At 43.1% G+C, this 23,020-nt stretch overlaps 1 protein-coding gene across 6 annotated transcripts in view; it reads left to right on the top strand.

Annotated features, from left to right (window-relative positions):
• LOC121291809 (platelet-activating factor acetylhydrolase 2, cytoplasmic-like) overlaps window positions 1–14,299 on the top strand; it is a 29,575-nt gene extending 15,276 nt beyond the window's left edge. For all 6 annotated transcript variants that reach the window (XM_041213389.1, XM_041213387.1, XM_041213391.1 and 3 more), the window contains 5 exons: window positions 894–1,007; window positions 2,422–2,513; window positions 3,517–3,693; window positions 7,310–7,458; window positions 10,201–14,299. In XM_041213389.1, the coding sequence (XP_041069323.1) occupies window positions 894–1,007; window positions 2,422–2,513; window positions 3,517–3,693; window positions 7,310–7,458; window positions 10,201–10,274 (606 nt within the window). In that variant the 3' untranslated portion in view covers window positions 10,275–14,299. The remainder of the gene's footprint in view (window positions 1–893; window positions 1,008–2,421; window positions 2,514–3,516; window positions 3,694–7,309; window positions 7,459–10,200) is intronic.
• The last annotated feature ends 8,721 nt before the right edge of the window (window positions 14,300–23,020 follow it).

Consider the following 23,020-nt stretch of genomic DNA (forward strand, 5'->3'; position numbering starts at 1 on the left):
GGAGGATATTTCCTCTTGTGGGGGAGATGAAAATTAGGGGTCGTGGTTTAAAAATAAGAGGACTCCATTTTAAGACCGAGATGAGTGGATGTTTTTCCTCCAAAGGGCTGCTGGTGCATGGAATTCTTTTCCCCAGAAAGTAGTGGAAGCTGAGTCATTGAAATTATTCAAGGCAGAATTGGACATATTTTTATTAGGCAAGGGAGTTGAGGGTTATGTGGGGCAGGCAGGAAAGTGGAGCTGAGACCACAACTAGATCAGCCATGATCTTATGAATGGCGGAGCAGGCTTGAAGAACCAAATAGCTTACTCCTGCTGCTATGTTCCTATCTTCCATATCTTTCCTGAGGTGTGGTGTCCAAACTGAACTCCGTTCTTCTGGTGAGGTTTCACCAAGAATGTGTGCTACTAAAACACAATGTATCCCTCTTTGTATTCTAGTGCCTTGAGCTACAATCCAAAATTCCACTAGTTTTTTGATTACTTTTGCACCAGTATGCTAGCTTTTAATAATCTGTAGACATCGACCCTTAAATCTCCAGGTTTCTGCACAGTTCCTAGATGGAGATGAGGAATTTTTTTTCTGAGGGTTGTGAGACTTTGGAATTCTCTTCCTCAAAGGGTGATTGAGGTAGTCTTTGAATATCTTTAAGGCACAGGTAGATAAATTCTTGATAAGCAAGAGGGTGAAAGGTTATCAGAGATGGGCAGGAAGTTGAAGTTAAAATTAGATCAGCCATGACCTTATTGAGTAGTGGAGCAGGCTCAGTGGACCTAGTGGCTCCTAATTGGTATGTTCCCACTTTTAAGGAAATATTAAGGTGCTGCATCGAAATGAGTTGTGGAAAGTTATATATAGATATATTTATTTTGCTGTCCCTTCTCCCTTCCAGCTTCATCAGCGAGTGGAGGAGTGCAGCCGGGCTTTGAACCTTCTTACAGATATCAACGATGGGAAGCTCATCAAAAATGTCCTTCCTGGCGACTTGGACCTCTCCGTTATGAAGGTGGGTATGTTGGGAGCCAGACATCTCTCTCTCAGCTAAATTCTGACCCTGGTGCTGCCGCTATTCCCCCAAACAATAGGAACATGCATTTCCTCACGTACAGGGAGGTATTGCATTAGGAGGACAAAGCAGGAGTGTCACCGGTGGGCTTGGGGAGCATGAAATGAAAGAAAGACTTCCATGGCACCTTTCATGACCTCAAGGTGTTTCAAAGCATTTTATAATCAATAAACTACTTACTTGAAACACAGTAGGCTGGAGCTTCCGTGGACTGGCAATCAGAGTCAGAGAGTGCTGGGTTGGGTGGGCTCTGGGCAGTTGGGTGGATGGGGGCTGTTGGGCAGGTTGGGGGGGGGTGCTGGGGTGCGAGTTCCAGGCAGTTGGGTGGGCGGGTGGGGTGGGGGAGTGGTTTCCGGACACTCGGCAGGGTAGTGCGGTGCGGGTTTTCCAGGCAGTAGCCAGGGGTGGGGCATGGTTCTGGGCAGTCAGACGGTTTTGCAGGGCGGGGGTAGGGGGGTGGTTCCGGCCAGTCGGCAGCAGGTGCAAGTCGGGTTAGGTTTGGTCTAGCGTGGGTATTTGTAGGGGGACGTCCCCTTTGGGTTCGGAGGTTGGAGGGGGTTCTGGGGGGAGTCCTGATGGCTGTGGCGGGGGAGCCCCTGGGGTTTCAGAGGTTGGGGGATGGGGAGTCCCATGGGGCGGATATTTGGGGCTGGGGGTTAATCAGGGTAGGGGGTCTCCCATGGAGGGGATAGTCAGTGAGGGGAGACCCCTGGGAACATTGGGGGAGTCGTATGTGAGGGTTGAAGGTGGGGTTCTCCACGCATCTCTGGGATACGCCCAGCTACACCACCCTGGAGCTTGGAAGTTATGGCCTAAGTGTTGTGATCTGGAATGCACTGCTGACAGGATGGTGTTTCAAATGGTAATTGGATAAATACTACTTAAATACTTGAAGGAAAAATGATTGCAAGGTTGTGAGGAAAGAATAGGGTATTGGAATTAATTGAATAAATCTACAAAAGAGCCAGCATGATGAGCTGAATGGTTTCCTGTGCTGCATCATTGCTTCTATAATTCTATAATAACAGCATGCATTTTACAGCACTGTTATTTTTTCAGCAAACTGAGCACCATTGACTTTGGAAGGAGACAATAGATTACAGATGGATTTGGATTGATTGGGGAATTGGGTCCAAGGTTGGCCAATGACTCTCAGTGCAAACAACTGTGTAGAATGGGTGTCCACAGTTAGGACTCTGGCAACCCATGGAGTCTGGAATCAACCCTGGCTGAGACTAGCTACATTAGTGATCTTGGGGATAGAATCAGTGGTTTTGGGGTTGCATTGCCCAGCTGTGGGTAGGAACTGATCAGAATGGAACGAAATCTGAGATAGTGGTCTTCATTTCCACAGGGCTGCATTGATCTGGAGAGGGTTGCGGTGATGGGTCACTCGTTTGGAGGCGCCACAGCGATTCTGGCAGTCGCTAAGGACCCACGGTTCAAGTGTGTATACTTTGGTTTCAGTCATCATGTCAGTGGAAATGTAATTGAAGAACGTTTTCAGCAGGAATAGTTCATCCTGATAATGCTGCGTGATGAGTCATGTTGGCTTAATGCCGTGGAATGATTTAGACGCGAACCTATGATTTTACATCCATAGAGGCTGTGACTTCCATGGTGCTATTAGTCTCATAAAATGTAGAATCTAAGAGTGAAGAGGTAAAGATGAGCCTAAATAAAACCTCAGTTAGAGGCTGGTATATGATTTTAGACACACAACCCAATAGTAGGTCAGTTCCTGACTCCCCAGAGCCACTCCTCCACCTACAAAGCACAAGTTGGGGATGCAACGGGCTATTCTTCACTTGCCTATATGGGTGTGCTGCAACACATCCTAAGCTCGACACCATCTAGGAATAAGCAGTTGCTTGATCAGCACCCCATCCACCACCTTAAACATCCACTTCCTTCAGCACCAGGGCTGCAGTGTGTACCATCAACAGGATGCACTGCAGTCACTGGCTAAAGGCTCCTTTGGTAGTACCTCCCAAACCTGGAACCTCTTCCACCTACAAGGGCAGCAGACGCATGAGAACACCACCACCTCCAGATTCCCTTCCCAAGCTGAACACCCATCCTGACTTGGGTGTATATCACCCATTCCTTCGTCATCACTGGAAAAATCCCACGATGGAAGTTGAGATTTGGGAAGTCATTGAAGAGAACATTGGAGAAATTGGCCCTCATGTAACAGAGGTGAGGATGCATCAAATCCGATTTATAAACCAGCTTGAGTGGATACACGAGAGACAAATGTGCTGCTCCTTTCGCACCCCTCCAGAGGAGATGTTCATTCACATCCAGCCAATGGCAGCATTGAGCAATCTGCCCAGAGATAGTGTTTTGGGCTTCATTAATGGTCCTCACTTATATGTGAGAATGTGTTTTGCCCGCCTTTTGTGCGTCGGTGTCGTTTGCTGACTATATGTATATTCTTGCCCTGCAGGTGTGCAATAGCTCTGGATGGCTGGATGTTCCCACTGCCAGATGATGTTTATTCCAATGTGCAAAATAACAATCCTCTGTTATTTGTCAACTCTGCTAAATTCCAGACCGATGACAGCATCAGTAAGATGAAGAGGCTGCAATCTACTGGCAATAAGATCAAGATTATCACCATAGCGTAAGTATAGGGAGGAGAGGTCTTATTGGAATGTGTGCAATAGACTGAGTATCAAGGCTTTAAAGGGGATCCAGCGCAGGTTCTCTGGAATGCTGCTCGCTGTGATGAAACACAAATACTTAAGAATAATAATTGGCTCTTTTTTTCCAGTGGAACATATGCAGATTACAGGGCGATATTATAGAAGTGTTTAAAGTTATGGAAGAATGGGACTGGGTAAATTGAAGCAGACTGTTTCCAGTAGTTCAAGGGTTAATAATTGGGGGCCAATGACACCAGGTTAAATATGAGCAATTCAGAGCGGGGGCAGATGAAACCTCTTCATACAGAGGATTGTGAGGCTTGTCTGTACGGATGGGCAGGGGAGGGTGCGGGAACTGGGAGAGCTGGTACCTGTGAGTGGCCCCTGGCTATGTGTCTGTCTGCCTGAGGTTAGCAGGATGAGTGTGGTTATGGATGTTCACTCGGGCAGTGTGAAGGAGAGAATGTGGATGTCCATCCACACTAGCACAGGCTGGGAATTTGGGCACCCTGGAGTGGATTATAATCCTAGTCCCTTTTTGGGACTATTCTGGATCAGGTGTACCTTTCAGATGATCATTCTTAATTAAGGTTGAGAAAGACAGGCCTCATGGATACTTAAATGGGTCTGAAAAACTGATCTAACTTTCCCCGAAGGAAAGTACCCACCAGAGAATAAAACCGTCCTCCAGATAGCCTTTTTAAGTTTAATAATTTTTGCTAGATTATAAGAGGCATACCTCCTCAATAATGTACTTCTTCACTGAAGAGTGTATGGAGATGGGTTCTCAAGTTTGGATACAGAAGATTATATGAGACAATATATTTTCTAAATTATGTAAGAGTTTATGAAAGAACTGAAAATGCAATTCACTTTTGATGGTAATTCAATCACAACATTGACAGTTCTAGGAAAGATAAGCATAATCTTGTTTCTAATAGAGAATCCAGGTCTTATTCATGTTGCAGAGAGATATTTAAGATATCCATCAATATTTAAAGTAATATTTACCTTAAATCCCCAAGTGGAAAGCTGTTGAGTATAGCAATATATCTCTCTACCAATTAAGGGGAGAACTATCATCACTACACTACAGCAGCTACCTTTACCTTGAGACACTCGAGTGAATCCAACGTATCTAAAAATCCTACTGCGTGGTTCAATATTTATACCATAAAAGAACTAAACTAGCAAAAAGCATGTTTGGCACTCATGCTGGACAACATCCTTTGTTTTTCATCAACATCTTTCAATTAAACAGGTCACTGAGAGGTGCAGACAGTGGTCACTTGCAACACCTAGTTTCCAGGATTCAGTTAACAAATTATTTAGGGTCATCCTTAAGGTTATCCATTGTTAGATTGTAGTATCTTATAATTTACCATTGCCTTCCTGAGGTGATGTAAAGGCCAGTTCCTGTTTTTTTTCCGGAAATGCCATGTGTTAGAGGATATGCCACAGGAAGTTGATCTTGAGCATACGATTATGCCGAGGCATGTTTATAAACTTCTTGAACGTTTGTCCAGAAGATGAACTCTGCTTTTAATTTTTAATCCCTTCTTCATAGGAGAATCACTCTCTCTTTAATCTTATAACTCCTTATTTATAGCTGGATTCTTTTATAACTTAGTATTTACAGCGCATCCCTTCACAACCTGAGGGGATGAGGGTCCACATGTCCCTATAAAAGGCAACGTTTATCCCTCAACCAACACTAAAACGAGATTAAATGGTCATTACTGTTTTACTGTTTGTGGGAGTTTGCTGTGTGCAAATTGGCTGCTGAGTTTCTGATGTTTCTACAGTGGCCATACTTCAATGGCTGTAAAGTGCTTTGGGGGCTATCCTGAAGCCATGAAAGGCATTATGGAAATGCAGGTTCCTTTTCTTTACACACCTTCCTGAACACCTTCACCCTAAAAATAGCGCTAATGTGTACCAGGAGTCAGAGACTTGCTAAGGAGACAGTGTATCATTATATTTTTCTTGTAAAACCTAAGGATATGTAGCGCTATTTTGGAGAAGCAGAATTGGGCAAGAGTTTATGATGCATTTGAAATGTTAAAAGGATACAACAGGGTTGCTATGAAGAAACTATTTCCTCTAGTGGGGCAAACAGAAACAAGGGAACATCACCTTAAAGTTTGAGGTATGCCATTTAGGAGCAAAATCTGGATGCACCTTTTCACACAATGGATAGTAGAAATCTAGAACTCCCCCCCCCCACCCACCCACCCAAAAGCATGTGGATGCTGGGGGATGATTGGAGCTCTCAAGATCAAATTTTGGTCTTTTAGGGTATCAAGGGAAATGGAGCTAAAGCTGGTAAATGGAGTTGAGGTGCCAATCAGCCATGATCTAATTGAATGGCATATGGGCCTAAGGGGCTAAATAGCCTACTCTTGCTCCTAATGTTAGGCCTATATTCTTTGGAGTTTAGAAGAATGAGAGGTGACCTTTTTGAAATATATGATCATCTGAGAGGGCTAGACGGGGTAATTCTGAGAGGATGTTTCCTCGCTGGGGGAATCTTGAACTAGGGGGCATAATTTCAAAATAAAGGGTCCCCCCTTAAGATGGAAATGATGAGGATTTTTTTCCTCTCGCAGGATCATTAGTCATGGGAATTCTCTATCCCAGAGAGCTGTGGAAACTGAGTGATTGAATATATTCAGGGTTGAGTTGGACAGTTTTTCGATCTATAAAGGAGTCAAGGTTATGGAGGGGGGCGGTGGGGGGTGACGCAGGCAGGAAACTGGAATTAGACCATGATCATATTGAGTGGCAGTGCAGTTTTGAGGGGCCAAATGGCCTACTCCTTCTATTTCTTATGTTCTTGTAAATGATACAGGCAAATTGTTCACCATAGGGAAAGGTTCCAGGTACCAAGCGAGCGAGTTGGAAGTTTGAAGCAATATTGCCTCTACGCTGTGTAAGTATGCGGCTGTGCAGCAGTATGAACTTAGAACGCAGGGAACATTCTGGCCCTTGTGTGCAAGTGTGGCCATGCAGCAGTTTTAAAGGTACAGTGCGTTGCAACACATAGATTGCTCACAGCAGAGGGAAATTGGAAGGAACATTAAAAGCATTTCATTAGTACTTTATTAGCTGTAAAGTGCTTTGCAACATCTTATGGCTGTAAAAGGAGCTATGTAAATGCAAGTCCTTTTTTAAGGGTGGTGAGAGCTTCCACCTAAATTATGATTGAGTTGTGCCACAAGGAAAGAATGACAGACTTCCATTAACATTGCACCATATTGCACCTCCGAGAAATGACTCAAAGTGCTGCTTATCCAGCGACTGGTGTGTGGGTAAAAGCAGCAGCTGTTTTTGTGCACAACAAAATTCCTTACACAGCAATGAGATGAATGGCCAGCTGATCCAGTACCAGGCAAGGCCACTGACACAGGCAGTATGTATCGGTGATGAGACGACTGCTTGCGGAGAGAGTGAGTGAGGATTTTTGAGATGTGGTGAGAATGTCGGATTTGACATTAGTCAAAAAGTCGGGACTGTGGACCCCTCGGCCTCTTCCTCCTATTCCCAAAAGATTCTTCTGTCCTTAGTGTTTGTTCTGTTTATGCTTTGTTTCAGAGGTTCAGTACATCAGAGCCAGACGGATTTCACACTACTAACAGGTCAATTGCTCAGCTTGGCGTTCGAAACAAAGGGGACCATAGATCCTAAAAAGGGCCTCGAAATCACCAACAAGGCCTCTCTGGCCTTCCTGCAGAGACATTTGGGTAAGACAGCCCTGAAATACCATCACTTAGAATCTTAGAGCACAGAAAGAGTCCATCCAGCCCCTTATGTCTGTGGTGGCTCTTTGAAAGAGCTGTCCAGTTAATCCACTCCCACTGATCTTTCCCCGTAGCCCTGCTGTTTTTCTTCCTTTTAGGTATTTATCCTGTTTTCTTTTGAAAGCCACTGTTGAATCTGCTTCCACCGCCCTTTCAGGTAGTGAATTCCAGCTCATCATAACTCGCACCGTAAAAATATTTTCTTTTCCCCTCTGGTTCTTTTGACAATTATCTTAAATCTCTGCCCTCTGGTTTCTGACCCTCCTGCCATTTAAAAACTCAAAGTCTCTTCTTCAACTGCACCTTCCAAGTCCCCAACCTCTGTCACCTAGAAGGACAAAGGCATCAGGTGCAATGGGAACACTATCCGCTCCCAGGTGTTTTTTATTCATTCACGGGATGTGGGCTTCGCTGGCTGGGCCAGCATTTATTTATTTATTTTGAAAAATATACTTTATTCATAAAATATCTGAAAGAACATTACAAAATATTTCAAAATGGCCATCAGAAAAAGTGCAATCATATTCAAGGTTTCAACATAGATTATGAGGTGCTTCAATCCATCAATGAACATTACAGACAATTCGATATGGTCATTACAAACAGTCAGACAGTGCGATGTTATTTAAGTTATTTACATAGATCATGTTGCACTCTGAGGTGCTTCAGTACAATTGTGATACGTGTAGTGTTCACTGCGTAAACTCAATGTGCGTCACACAGCCCAAGGAGTCTATACAATTCCCAGCCCCTTGGCGCACTATGGCTGAAAGGTCTTAGACAGTGACCTTTCCCCTTTGCGGCGGCCCCAAGCTTTAGTGCAACCCTCAGCACGCAGTCCTGAACCTTGGAATGTGCCAGTCTGCAACACTCGGTTGGGGACAACTCTTTGCACTGGAAGGTCAACAAGTTTCGGGCAGACCAAAGAGCGTCTTTCACCGAGTTGACGATCCTCCAGCTGCAGTTGATATTTGTCTTGGTGTGTGTCCCTCTGGCTGGGCCAGCATTTATTGCCCATCCCTAGTTGCCCTTGAGAAGGTGGTGGTGAGCTGCCTTCTTGAACGGCTGTAGTCCATGTGGTGTAGGTACACCCATAGTGCTGTTAGGAAGGAAATTCCAGGATCCTGGGCAGTTCCATCCTGACTTGGACATATATTAGCCATTCATTCATCATTATTGGATCAAAATCCTGAAACACCTTGGGCAGAATTTTGCCACCGGCATGTGGGGACAAGCCCAACACTCCGACGTATAAAGTGACGCGCGATGACATTGGGCATGCGTCATTTCGATATTTCGTTCGGCATGCCGGAGGTGGCTACACAACAGCCGAAATATCAACGGCCTATTAAGGCTATTGAAAAAGTAACTTACCTTATTGATAATGCTGCCCGTCTAACCTTCAGGCTGCCGGGCAGGTGAAGAGCCCATGTGGCCTTCGCGTTTTTCAGGAACCTCATCGTGCCCGTGAAACTCATTCACGGGCAGGATGAGGTTTCCTGAAGGTTTTATAAAATAAATAAATAAATTTTGTTAAATTCACAAACATGTCCGAGCTCATGTGACACTGTCACATGAGGGGACATGTTTAAATAATTTTTTACTTTAGATAAAACTTTTTTTATAAATTCAAATCTCCCTGAGGCAGCTCCATGCCTCAGGGAGATTGCTGCGCGCAGGCCCCGACTCTCCCTCTTTCCCCCCACCGCCCGCACAGGTAACACTGAGCGCTACTGGCTATATGTTACGTGGGGCTGGCCTTAATTGGGCCGCCCACATAAAATGGTGGTGCGCAGCCGATCACAGGCGGCGATCGGCTCTTCGCCTGCTCCCAAACAGCCTGACCGCCATAGGAAAAATTCACCCCCTTATCCAACAGCACCATGGCTCACCAAGACCTTCCCAAGAGCAACTGGGATGGGCAATAAAGACTGGCATTGTCAATAACGCACATATCCCAAGAATTGATTAACCCTCAGCACGCCACACAATTGAACAATGCCATTTCAGTCTAATGACTCTGATAGCTGCAATGTCAATATTGCCCCTGAGCCATAGGTGTGCAGTCAGCTTGTTGGTGTGTTACTTTTGGGTATAGCACCTTTTGGGCTTGGGGAGGGACATCCCAACACCACTGTGAACCAAAGAGGTAGGGCTGGCCTTGTGGCAGTCTATTTCACAGCGAAGTCTATTTAGTCAGAAAACTATCTAATTAAAAATAATCTCTATAAATATAGCAAGCAGGACTCATGACAAAACTATGGCAGTATCCTGTGGTAATAGCAAGGTTATTTCCCCAGCAAAATGCAGTGAGTGTAAGATAGTTACATGGTACAAATTATGTGTTAAATCAGTCCTAGTCACCTGAGGCAGTGCAGTTTCCAGGTGTGATTGACAGGGGAAATAACCCAACCATCGCCATTCTGCCCAGCATCATGGTGTCACTTAACACAGCAAGAATAGATTTGCCCTGAATTATCTGCTTTGCTTTCCTGTCCAGTTATTTCTAATGGGCAGTAACCCAAAGTAATTCAAGCCAAATTTTTGGAAGTGGATGTCAGGCTGAGCAAGCAGGGTGAGTTGGAACAAAGCCATGTGCTGATCCCCCATTTGGTCTAGAGAATCTGTTCAAAAAATCTTAGGAAAAAATTATATTTATTCCACCTTTTCTATCCACATTTTTAGACCTAAAAAAGGACTTCAACGAGTGGGATCATTTTTTGGAAGGGAAAGGATGTCATGTGACTCTCGTAGAGTGAATCTTGTCTTCAGGCTCAAATTGTCCTGATGCTCGACATGGAATCCAACTGGTTTGTAATGTGAAGGCTGATGAAATTGTGTTGCAGTGACTGGATTTCCAAGGGTCAAATACTCGTATCTTGTGTCAGGATCCTAAATGGCACATCATGCAGCACTAACGTGACACGGCATTTGGCCTGCATCTAAACCAATGCATCCATTCCCCCCTAAAACATTCGAACAACAATTCAGTGTACAACAATCCATAACCAGCACAAATACTTATAAAAGGAAAAATTGCTTTTATTTCCTGAATGATGGGGAGCGAGTGTTTGGCTTGAGTACAGTACAGCCTACATGGAATTTCACTACTCACTCCTACTTCCTCTCCCACCAAACAATGGATGAATAGCTGCACCTCCCAGCATTTTACTGAGTGGTACAGATCAAACTGGCTCAGATTTATTCGCTGATCTGTGCTGAGTTAGCAAATCTCAAATAAGGAGGACCATAGGGAATTAGTTCCCTGAGTTAGGTGACAAAAGAATCATTCTCTGCCGTGATGCCCTCTATGGTAGAATAGTCTACCTGCACATACTGTCTGAGCTCACTCACAAAGTAAAGCCACTCGGGTTGGGTGGTAATAGGATAATTAAATCATTCTCTTTATCCTGCCACCCCTCTCCATTGTTCTGACGTGGGCTTCAGCTGGCATTAACAAGACCAGCCTGACACACAGTCATGGATCTGAGCTGGCTCAGACCAGGCTGATTTAGATACTGGATGGAAGTTGGCATTCGTAGAACTGAGCCCCAGCAACAGTCAGTGCTTTTGGATTGGTGATGAATATAATTTTTATGTGCTTTCATTGGCCTGTGGTTACAGTAGTAAACTGTAATTATGAAGAGGATATCGGATGAGTCCTGGAAAATGGAAACATTTTAAGATTGCAAAACTTCTCGATGGACATTGGCAGCTACTGCTGCTTTAGGGGATGTAAGGAAATATGACCCTAGTCAGCTTTATATTGGAAGTTATTTTTGTAGATTTCTCAGGTTAGGTTGGGATTTCACTGCTCTGTCCAGCAGTAACTGGCACAGGGTTGTGCAGCATACTCTTCATATATTAGAATTGTAAAGTGTCCCTAAGATTTAATTAATTGTAATGTTAATGCTAGAATTTCTGATATTGGTCTTTGGTGTTTTTATGGTTTGATACTTCTAAGGAAAACCAGTCCCCAGGCACTCCATTTCAGCTTTGATCTGTTTGGGTGGATGTCTGGGATGGAAAAGATGAGGGGACTTGAGTCTCATTACACTGAGGGGTCAGTGAGTCATTGCCTTCAGTGACTGTCCATCTCAACAGCTTTTTCAGAGAGCATTTAAAGTCAATCACATGGCGTGAGACATGAAAGAAAGAACTTTCATTTAAATATTACAACCTCAGGACAAACCAAAATATTTTATAGCCAATGAAATACTTTGTGTAGTTATTGTTGATAATGTAGCTAACTTGCACACACCAAAATTCCACACATGACAATGACCAGTTAATCTGTTTTGATGATGTTGAAGTGCTCCCATGCTGTTCTTTCAATAATGCCATGCGATCTTTAGCATCCAGATTTGGTAAGGGTGACAGGTTTCCTTCCCTAAAGGGTATTTATGAATTAGTTGAGGTTTTATGACAATCTGACAGCTTCGTGCTCACTTTTACTGATACCAGCTTCTTAATGCCAGATTTTTATATTTTTAACTGAAATCAAATTCAATTGGTTGGTGACCAATAGCTTGGTCAAACAAGTAGGTTTTAAGGAGTGTCTGAAAGGAAGAAAGCAAGGTAGAGAGGCACAGAGATTTAGGCAAGGAATTCCAAAGCTCAGGCAGCTGAAGAGATGTCCATAGATATAAAAATGAAAAAGTGCGGATGCTGGAAATCCAAAACAAAAACAGAATTACCTGGAAAAACTCAGCAGGTCTGGCAGCATCGGCGGAGAAGAAAAGAGTTGACATTTCGAGTCCTCATGACCCTTCAACAGAACTGATTGAATATTAGAAGAGGGGTGAAATATAATTATGCTTGGTGGACTTGGTGCGAGTTAGGATAAGTGGTGTAAGTGACCCATGTTAAGTTAAAATACTCTGCTTAGGGGTGAGAAAGACAGCTCAGTTAAGTGTACAGAAATCTCCCTTGGCAACATATATGGCCCTGCCAATGCGACCACACAATAAAGTTCCCTTACCCTTTAATTTCATTCTCTAGAATAATACAAGGTGGGATGCTGTATGCTACTAGTTAAAAAGAGCGTTGGCCCCAGTGGTGTTCAGTATCAGTTTCTTCAACCAAGTTAGCTCCTTGCTTATGTAGAGATTACACAAACGAAAGTACTATTCCTTGGAATGTAGACAGTTAAGGGGTAATTTGGTTGAAGTTTTCAAGATATTAAGGAGGACAGACAAAGTAAATAGAGAAACTATTTCCACTGATTAGAGTGTCTAGGATTGGGGGGACACAAGCCTCAAAATTTAGAGCCAGACCTTTCAGGAGTGAAATTAGTGGCTGGACTTTTGTGGACTCAGGATCACTGCTGAGACCTCTAAAAATGGCAGTCGGGCCATAATCTGGGACCCCTACCCTCATTCCCGGCATCGGCAGTTTTCACCAGCGCAGGATAAGTTTGAGAGTGACGATCCTGCACTTTGCACTCCCGACTTGGCAGGTTCCGTTGCTGGGGTAGGCATCACCTATCCCTTGCAATTTTTGTGGAGTCAAGCCAGTTTCTTGAGGACATGTGGTTCACTGGGTCTGGATTCCAGAACCTTTTGAAAGGTTTATTTAAAAAGTCTAACCCAAGCCCCTGCCATGTCCCCATTCCACCTCCATTCCTTTTCTATGGCATCAAGCTACCTCCATGGCCATTCACGCAGTATGCACTATGTACAGAATCATAGAATAACAATGGCAAGACTTGAAATTCTGATTGGTACAGAAAAGAGCACCCATTCAGAAATCTGCCTTATAAAACACTACTGCTCTTACACCGTATAAAAGTGACATCAGACAGAGCCATTATAATATCAATAACATGCACTTTACCTCATTTCACACCTTTTAATCACATCCAAATAAACATACAGATGTTGAAAAACAAATCAAAGAATAATTTACTATAATCTCTCAAAGATGCCAAGCAAACACTCTACTTCAGCCTGTGAAAACAGACTTCCTGATGAGCTAATCCACCAATGAGTTTTGGAACTCAACCAAGCTTCCATCATGAAGCCATCTGAGAACTGTATCAATAGAAACAGATGGCCAGACATATGTTTCTCTAGAGGGCCTCATTTTGAATGTTTGGGTGAGCTCCAAGACCCTCTACTAGATTAGTTAGGCAGTGGTCTGTTTCCATAGGCTAAAGTGGAATGTTTGCTTTGATTGGCATCTTTATGAGGTTATAATAAGTTATTCTTTATTTGATCTATTCTTTTAATGTCTGTTTATTTGGCTAGATTAAGAGATATGAAATAAGGTAAATCTTCTGTTATTGACACTATAATGGCTCTGCCTGAATTTTACAGTATAACAATGACATATAATAACAGTGGCAAATCTTGAAATGCTGATTGGTACAGAAAAGAACACTCATTCAGAACTCTGCCTTGAAAGAAACTGCTGCTCTTACAGCCTATAAAAGTGACATCAGACAGAGCCATTACAGTATCAATAACAGAAACTTTACCTCACTTTGCCTCTCTTAATCTTGTCCAAATAAACACACACATTGAGAAACGGATCAAAGAAAGAGCAGCAGTTTTATTTTCAAAGCAGATTCTGGACTGGGTGGTTTTTTTTAAATCAGCATTTCAAGACTTGCCATTGTAAAGTGTGTACTGGACAAGTGGGCATGGAGGTGACTGACCATGGAGCTATTAATGTATATAATGTAATTGGATTTTTTTAAAATAGAGGTGTGTGTTAATTGGATTAAAGCCAGCTAATCTTGGTGCTTTGATGTATAGTAGTTCTGAGATGTAAACAGAGAGGTAAAGAGTATATTTGCATTTTGTTGAATAGAGCATTCAAGAAGGGGAGTGAATTTGCACCTAGAAGACACCAAGCAATGTTTATATTACTAATAAAATTGGTACTATGAAAGGAATTTTATTGTTAGAAGAGGTGGAGTTCAAAGGACCTGGTGATACAATGAGAATTTATGTTCAAAGGGCAGACTGGGTATAACCTGAGAGGAGTTTGTGTGAAAGACAGAGGCATGTAAGATCAAAGCCTGTAAGCCTACAACTGTCTGCAAAGGAACCAAATTGAAAGGAACCTCATTTTGAATTTGTACAGTGAAAATGCTTTGCCTGGTGCCTGCTTAAAGCCTGAGTTGTTGCCTTAGTGGAGATTAAGTTGGGAATTTGTTAACAAGTTATAATAGTAGTAGCTTGTAGCCATGTGTATGTGTTTAATACCTTGTTATAAATTAATAAATGTCTCATTTAGTTTGATATAAAAAACTCTCAAGAACTGGTGGTCTTATTCCAGAATTTAGAGCTGCAACTCAAAACATACCAATTGAAAATATAGGTTATGACAGTTGTTTAAAGTTTCCTTCTGGGATTTTAAATAACTCAGCCTTTTAAAACCCCCTGTGTCATAACAGTGACATGGGGAGTTGGTGAAGGCTAGAGGCCCTAACAGCCTTTAATACAGCTGGGATAAAGTCCCAGAGAACTGAGATGGACCTTCCAACCAGCTAGCCTTGTCACTTGCTTACCTCTATGGCCGCACTTAAACTGCTTCTAGGATCAGCGAACCTGACTTGATCTTGTCCCCACCTCCACGGAGCAAAAATGTGTGCAGGACCCATTTATATGGAGACTGGTCTGCTGAGTTGGGAAATTTCCCAATTTGCTTCCTGCCATGATGGTGAAATTCTATCCCTACAAGAGGTGGGAGAAGTTTAGAAATCTCTTCTAAATGGCAATTGGTGCTGGTTCAATTGTTAATTTTAGATCTAAGATCGAAAGATTTTTGTTAACCAAAGGTGTTGAGGGATTTGGTGGCAAAAACAGGAATGTAGAGTTAGGCCACAGATCAACTGTGATCTCGTTGAATGGTGGAACAGAATCAAGGAGCTTAGTGGCCAATTCCTGCTGCAATAGTAATGTGGGGATGAGGGTGGCTAACTTGTAATTACTGGGCAGGGTTATTTCTGTTTGTCTCCAGTCGCCATTGCTTCTTGGTAGTTTACCTGCTACCTACCTGTAAATTGAACCTAGGTAACGTGAAACAACAGTGAAATAAGCTGGTTATTTGGCAACAATTTGCCTCCTGAGCTTTGATGGAATTCATGCAAGCCTACTCCAAAAGTCAACTAGATCTACACATGGAATAACAAGTAACTAAGAGTGAGTTACAGTCTGGAATCTAATCAAAGGCTATGGGTGGTTTAAAAATGAAATAACAAATTGTCATGCCAGTGACACCCATGTCCCAAGAATGAATTTTTTTTTAATGTAGTTCAAAATACAGTTTGTTGGGTGGCTGAGTGGGGGACTGTGTCAGCCACTACATTTTTATCTCTCGACATGCTTCCCAATCCAGCCCAGACTGTTGTAGTGGGTTACAGCCCATTCAAGACGGTCAGAAAAGCAACCTGACAGCACAGAAACTAAGGAGAAGTTGAAAGAGGTGGTGGAGAGGTGAGGTTGCATTTCACCGGTTTACATGTGGAAACTGATTCTATGACTTCAAATGATGCTGCTAAGGGGCAACATGTGGATAAAGGAAGTCGGTGGGGTGGTGCAAGGAGAGATCTTCAGGAGAATTCCAAGGTGAGAGTGCAAGCCATTGCAGGAGGTGCTCTTCATATAATTGTAAAGGTAAAAGTGGAACTGAGTGAGCACTGAAGTGGGGAGGTCTTTCAGGAGGATGATGAGATTTACTACATCAAAGGAAGGTGAGAGATTAAGGAATGCTGAATGAGATAATGCACCACAATCGCTGTCACAAAGAATGTCATTTGTGACTTTAGGGCACTAAATTGATATGGATTATTTGGTTGTTATCACATTGCTGCTTGTGGGCACTTGTGTCCACAAGTTGGCTGCCATGTTTCCACCATTACAACAGTGACTACACATCAAGAGTATTTCATAATGTGTTTTGGGACATTGAGCTTGTGAGTAATGCTCAATAATTAGAACTTTGTTCTTTTCCTTGCTCCTGCTGATCGAAAGGGGAAATCTGCATCAGGTTCTTGCTACTGCTAGATGCTAAGTTACCCCTTCTGGAAATTAAATGAGGGGAGGCAGTGGTATAGTGGTAATGTCACTCAACTATTAATCCAGAGGCCCAGGCTAATGCTCTGGGGACACAGATTCAAATCCCACCATGGCAACTGGTGGAATTTAAATTCAATTAATAAATCTGAAAATTAAAGAAAAAGCTAGCCTAATGGTGACTGCAAAATTGTGGTTGCTTGTCATAAAAACCCATCTGATTCACTAATGTCCTTATGTGGTCAGGCCTACATGTGACCCCAGACCCACAGAAATGCACTCTGAAATGGTCTAGCAAGTCACCCAGATATAGCATCTAAAAGGAATAACACTGGGCAGATTACCTAGCATCAACCTAGGCACCAGAAATGACACTGGCACACCCGGCCCTGTTGACCCTGCAAACTCCTCCTCACTAACATATGGGACCTTCTGCCAAAATGCTATCATTTATTATGAGTGGGATTGAACATAAACGTTAGGATCAAACACAAAAAGTGCTGGAAAAACTCAGCAGGTCTGACAGCATCTGTGGAGAGAAAGACAGAGTTAACGTTTCGAGTCTGTATGACACTTCTTCAGAGCTTGAGTTCGTCTTTCCACAGATGCTGTTAGACCTGCTGAGTTTTTCCAACATTTTTTGTTTCAGATTTCCAGCATCCACAGTGTTTTGCCTTTATATAAGTAAGGATGTTAGGCTTAAGTTATACAGGGCATTGCTGAGACCACACCTAGAAAATTGTGTGCAGTTTTGGTGGTCTTTAAGGAAGGATGTAAATGCATTGGAGGTGGTTTAAAGGAGGTTTACTAGGTTGATACCTTGAATGAGTGGGTTGCCTTATGAGGAAAGGTTGGACCAACTGGGCTTGTTTCCACAGGAGTTTAGAAGAGTGATTCAAGATCCTGAACGGCCTTGATAAGTTGGATGTCAAAAAGATGTTTCCTCCTGTGGGTGAGTCCAGAACTAGGGGGCAAATTAGGGGTCGCCCTTTTTGAGATGAGAATTTTTTTCTCTGAGAATTGTGCGACTTTGGAACTCTTTGCCTCAGAAGGTGATGGAAGTGGGGTCACTGAATATTTTTGAGGCAGAGGTAGATGGATCCTTGTTAGGCAAGGGAATCATAGGTTATCGGGGTTAGATGGGAATGTGGAAATCGAAATATGAGAAGATCAGTCATGATCTTATTGAATGGTGGAGCAGGCTCGAGGGGCCGAATAGTCTACTCCTATTTCTTATGTTCTTAGACTGGGTCTTCAGGTGGTGAGGGAACCAACAAGAGGGAAAATCTATTTAACCTCATCCTCACCAATCTACCTGTTACGGATGCATCTATCCATGATAGTATTGGTCGGAGTTACCATCACACAGTCCTTATGGAGACAAAATCCCATCTTCACATTGAGGATACCCTCCATCATGTTTTGTGGCACTACCACAATGCTAAATGAGATAGATTTCAAACAGATCTAGCAACTGGGCACCCATAAGGCACTGTGGGCCCATCAGCAGCAGAATTGTGCATAAACAAAATCTGTAACCTCGGCCCAGCAAATCCCCCACTCTACCATTATCATCAAGCTGGGGGATCAACCCTGGTTCAGTGAAGAGTACAGGAGGGTGTGCCAGGAGCATAACCAGGCATTTCTAAAAATGAGGTGTCAGCCTGGTGAAACTATAACACAGGACTGCTTGCATAGACAGCATGAGCTGAATACTGTCCACATGCCTAGGTGAGTGCCTCTCCAACAACATTCAAGAAGCTCGACACCATCCAGGCCAAAGCAGCTCGCTTAGTTAGGACACTGTCCATCACCCTCGACATTCACTCACTCCTTCACCAACTCTCAGTGGTAGCAGTGTGTACCATTTAAAAGATGCACTGCAGCATCTCACCAAGACTCCTTTGAAAGCACCTTCCAAACCCATGACCTTTACCACCTAGAAGGACAAAGGCAGCAGATAGATAGGAACACCAGCACCTACAAGTTCCCCCTCCAAGCCACACACCATCCTGACTTGGAAATATATTGCCATTCTTTCACTGTCACTGGTTCAAAATCCTGGAACTCCCTAACAGATTTGTGGGTGTTCCTATAACACATGGACTGCAGCAGTTCAAGAAGACAGCACACTACACCCTGCTCAAGGGAAATTAAGGATAGGCAATGAATTCTGGCCTAGCCAGTGATACCCACATCCCTTGAACAAATAAAAAGAAATGCTCAAGTGTGGATGGAGGATGGGGGTGGGGCCAGGCTCTGAGGTGATGTCATCCATGGTTGAATAGCTTGCAGATACTTGATGTCTCGGTACACATCTGAAGACTACCCACTTTTGGGTGAGATACAAAAGGATATCCGTAGAACTGTACTCGAGCATGACACAAACTTCTTCAAGAGGCAAAGGGAGCTATGAGAAGTAGTGAAGATGAAGTATCATTTTAGCTCAACAATAAATAAAAGGATATTGAACCTTTACTTTGCAACTGCAAGTAACGTAACATTAGTTCTAAATTGATTTAAGATTTATTGCACAAGATCTTTACATTTTTGTAATTTGCATTTTTAATTTGGAAAGCAGAATGCAAATATAAACGCCATAGCTCCTTCTACTGCTGCCAGAAAGCTAATTAGGTTTAAGTTCCCAAAGGGTTAAAAGTATAAAACATAACAGTGTTCTCCGTCAATCCTGTCGCTCTGGGCTAGATCTGTCAAACCAGAATGCAACACGTTTGATCTCTGCTTCCTGACAGCCCTGCCCATTCATGAGCTGCTGTCTGTGACAAATTCTCCCTGGAATATAGTGGTGTCATTAGCTTTTAAACAGGCAAAAATTCATACACACTCCAAGACACAAGACCAGGAAAGAGACAAACTCAGACAGATACACAGGAGAGATACACTGACTAGTCACAGAAGAAGCATTAATTGAGAGATGCAACAAGAGAAATGGGGTGGATTTTCCTGCAAGCTTGGAGATCTCAGCATCAGAACCGAATGGGAGCCCTGAGCCCACATTTGCTGGCAGTGCAGTTTTTCAGGAGGTGGTTTCTTAATTGACTCCCCCTGTGCTCACTATCCTGTTAAGGACTGTGGGTAGGCTCTCAGTGCTGCCAGTCCAGCCAGAGGGTGGGCAGCCATAGAGTTTCGGCAGTCCCATTGGGAAAGGTGGGTGCTGATGTGGCAGGGCAGTGACTGCAAGAACACTACAACATGGAGGCATCCATGGAAGTGTAAATTTAAATAATCATGAGGGTGAAGCCATTAGGCATCTCAGAGTGGAGGGGAAAGCCCGCTGGGTGGATAATTTGTGCTTTGGATTTAACCTTTCCTGTCTGTAGCACCATTACTGGGGAACTGCACCTCTAGCTCTGACACCTCCCCCAGTCTGCGGCAGGGAAGCCGTCTCCATTGAATGGCTGGCCTGCACATGTGGCGGGGGTGCAGGGTCAGCACTGCCATTGGCAAAATCCTGGTGAGGCTGCAAAATCATCCTTAATTGGGGCCTTAATTGTGTTATTTGGCTGCCTGCCTCTGGTGAATGGGCATCAGATATTTTTTTCCAGCCTGCCCTTGGGAAAGTTCCCCAGTGGCGGGAATGCATTGGCGAGCTATCCTAATATGGTTTCCCAATATTTTCCCAGCTCACCCCTTCCATCTTCATGCTTGCTACAATGGGGTTGAGAAAATTCATCAAAATTCAGACACACACACACACACACACACACACAGACATTCAGGCACACACATTCAGAGAGAGAATTGCTCACACTCAAATCTACAGAGACACACTCAGCCCTGCACATCTGTCCAGACATTTGCAGCTGTACAGGTGATTAATATGCAGCAGACACACTTCAGCATGGGCGTACACGTGCCATTTTGTTACTGTGAAGCTTTCGGAGTTGTGGCTGACCCCTCAGTCACCATGGCAACATGCTGTTGAGTATGTAATTGGTGTAAATGTGCAGCACCAGGAGACTGTTGCATGCAAGCCAACACAGAGACAAAGACAAGCAATTCCTTTGTGTGCTGTATCTGCTTGCTGTTTAAAAAGACAGATCATAAAATTAGCACAAACCACATTTCACCAGAGGGGAGAGAGTGCGATTTATGATTTCGGTTTGTTTCTGATGGAAATTCATTGGAAATTTTAAATAGTTAAAACCTCAACCTAACCAAAGGAGAAAATAAAGAGGAGAAATAAATTTGTTATAAAAGTCAATGTTTAATCCTAGAGGGCAGTTTTCATTATAGAAATTTCCAGGAAGATGCTCGGAAGGGAGCAATGGGAGACCTGGAGCAGGAGGAAGCTGGTTAAGGCTGGGTGTATGATGGATTGAATATTTGAACTGAGAGTGTTTGGGACGTAAACAGCACCAGGGACAGGCACCATGAGGAAGCCTAAATAACACCAACTTGTTCAAGTTACATTGAAATTATTAGTCATTTTATCACTTCAATTACAGGAGCAAAGGACTCATTTTCACACAAGACATAGAGTATTTGCACGGAGATTGGTATAGGGATGGAGCTAATAATGGTTTTATTGCATTAAAAAGGATTTCCTGAACAATATCCCATGGGGCAAACTGACTGTAAAGTGAAGGATGGCAGAAAGCTGAACTAATTATAAAAGATTATTTTACGCCTGGAGTCTGCCCTCCCTTACTGAACAATGTCCTTGAAATAACTCTACTCAGATGACCCTTTTTTTAATATCGAAAGATATCACATCAACAGGAATCCAGTTCTGAGAGAAACATTTAATCCAAAATGAATCTCCAAAGAGGTTCAGAACAGAATCTCCTGCACACAACGAATAGTTCAGACAAATAACATAGATGCATTTAAGGGATATCAGAATGATACAGCTCAGGAAGCTATTTGGCCCCTTATGCCTTTGTTAGCTTTTTGATAAAGCTATCCAATTAATCCCACTCTCCTGCTATTTCCCCATACCCCTATAAATATTTGCTTTTCAATGTTACTATTGAATATGATTCTACCACCCTCCCAGGCAGCACATTCTACATCATAATCCTTATGAATTAGATAAATACATGAGAGATAAAAGAATAGGATATACAGCTAGGGTTGGATGAAAGTGGGTGGAAAAGGCTTGTGTGGAGTGTAAACACCAACTTGGTCTAGTTGTGTTGAATGGCTTGTCTCAGTGCTTGAAGTTCTATGAAATTCTGTGTAAAGTATGACAAAAGCACTAATCCAAATGAAGGTTCAATTCTCACAGTGCAGGACGCCAAGAAGTTTGAAAAGAATGACAGGATCACAGAATTATTACAGCACAGGAAAAAAGCTATTCAGCCTGTCATGCCTGCGCAGGCTCTCTGAATGAGCAGTGCAGCTACTGCAGTTCTCCCACCTTATCGGCATATTCTTCCTTTTCGGAAAGTAATCCAATTCCCTCTTGAACGCTTCAATTGAACCTGCCTTCACCACGGTCTCATGCAGCGCATTCCAGATCTTAACTACTTGCTGTGTGAAAAAGATTCTCCCCATGACTCCATTGCTTCCTTTGAAAACTATCTTAAATCTGTATCCTTTCATTCTCGATCCTGTTCTCAGTGGGAACAGGTTCTCCTTATCTACTGACCCCCTCATTATTTTGAATATCTTACTTAGAATGGAAACAGGGTAAATGAAAGAATTAGTGATTAGATGATGATGAGCTTGTGTTTTAAAAGCCTGAGGATTGTAGGAGAAAGGGGAGACTGAGAGAAGTGGTGTGTATGCCTCTGACCATGACTTACCGAGGCTCCCACAGTTCAGGGTTCAGCTCTGGTGCTGTTAATCCTTCATCTGCATTAATTGGCCAAGAAACACGTTGATCACTCGATTGATTTAAATTGAGCCAATTGCAAAATACATCAAGTAAAAGTGATTCATGGACTGAGAAGCTGGGATAAAAAAACAGTGACAAGGGCCTTGGGACCTTGGTAGACTTGGAACATTCCAAAATGCATCAACCTTGAATCAGTGAGGAGCTGCCAAATCAGCAGTGAACCTTGCTGCAATTGTTTGTGGGTATGTCTTGTTTGTATGACTGTGAATGCATTGTGTGTGTGCCTATATATTGTGTCTGTGTTGTGTTTGTGTGTAGGGGTTGTTTGCTACTGTTACTTCACATTGATAAGGTTCCTATTGAATTGCCTTCAATTCACTTGCAAAATGTGCCACATATAATGAAAGACAAGGAATAACTGAAATCTAAATGCCAGTGCAAACCCAAGGGAGAGTTTCTGCTATTTAACTCCACATGCAAATACATCCTGCTCCCACCATATTCTGCCTTTACATTATACCAATTTTTATTTTCAGCCACTACCTTTTCTCTATCAGTGTCTATCTTCTCTGGCACACTAACCCTCTGTCGATTTCACTCCTTCCTTCTCCCTATCTCTCTCTCATTTCTCCCTTTGTTTCTCTCATTCCTTTCTTTCTCTCTCTCCCTCACACACACA

This window comes from Carcharodon carcharias, chromosome 19 (assembly GCF_017639515.1).
Source record: "Carcharodon carcharias isolate sCarCar2 chromosome 19, sCarCar2.pri, whole genome shotgun sequence".
In the NCBI taxonomy this organism is placed as follows: domain Eukaryota; kingdom Metazoa; phylum Chordata; class Chondrichthyes; order Lamniformes; family Lamnidae; genus Carcharodon; species Carcharodon carcharias.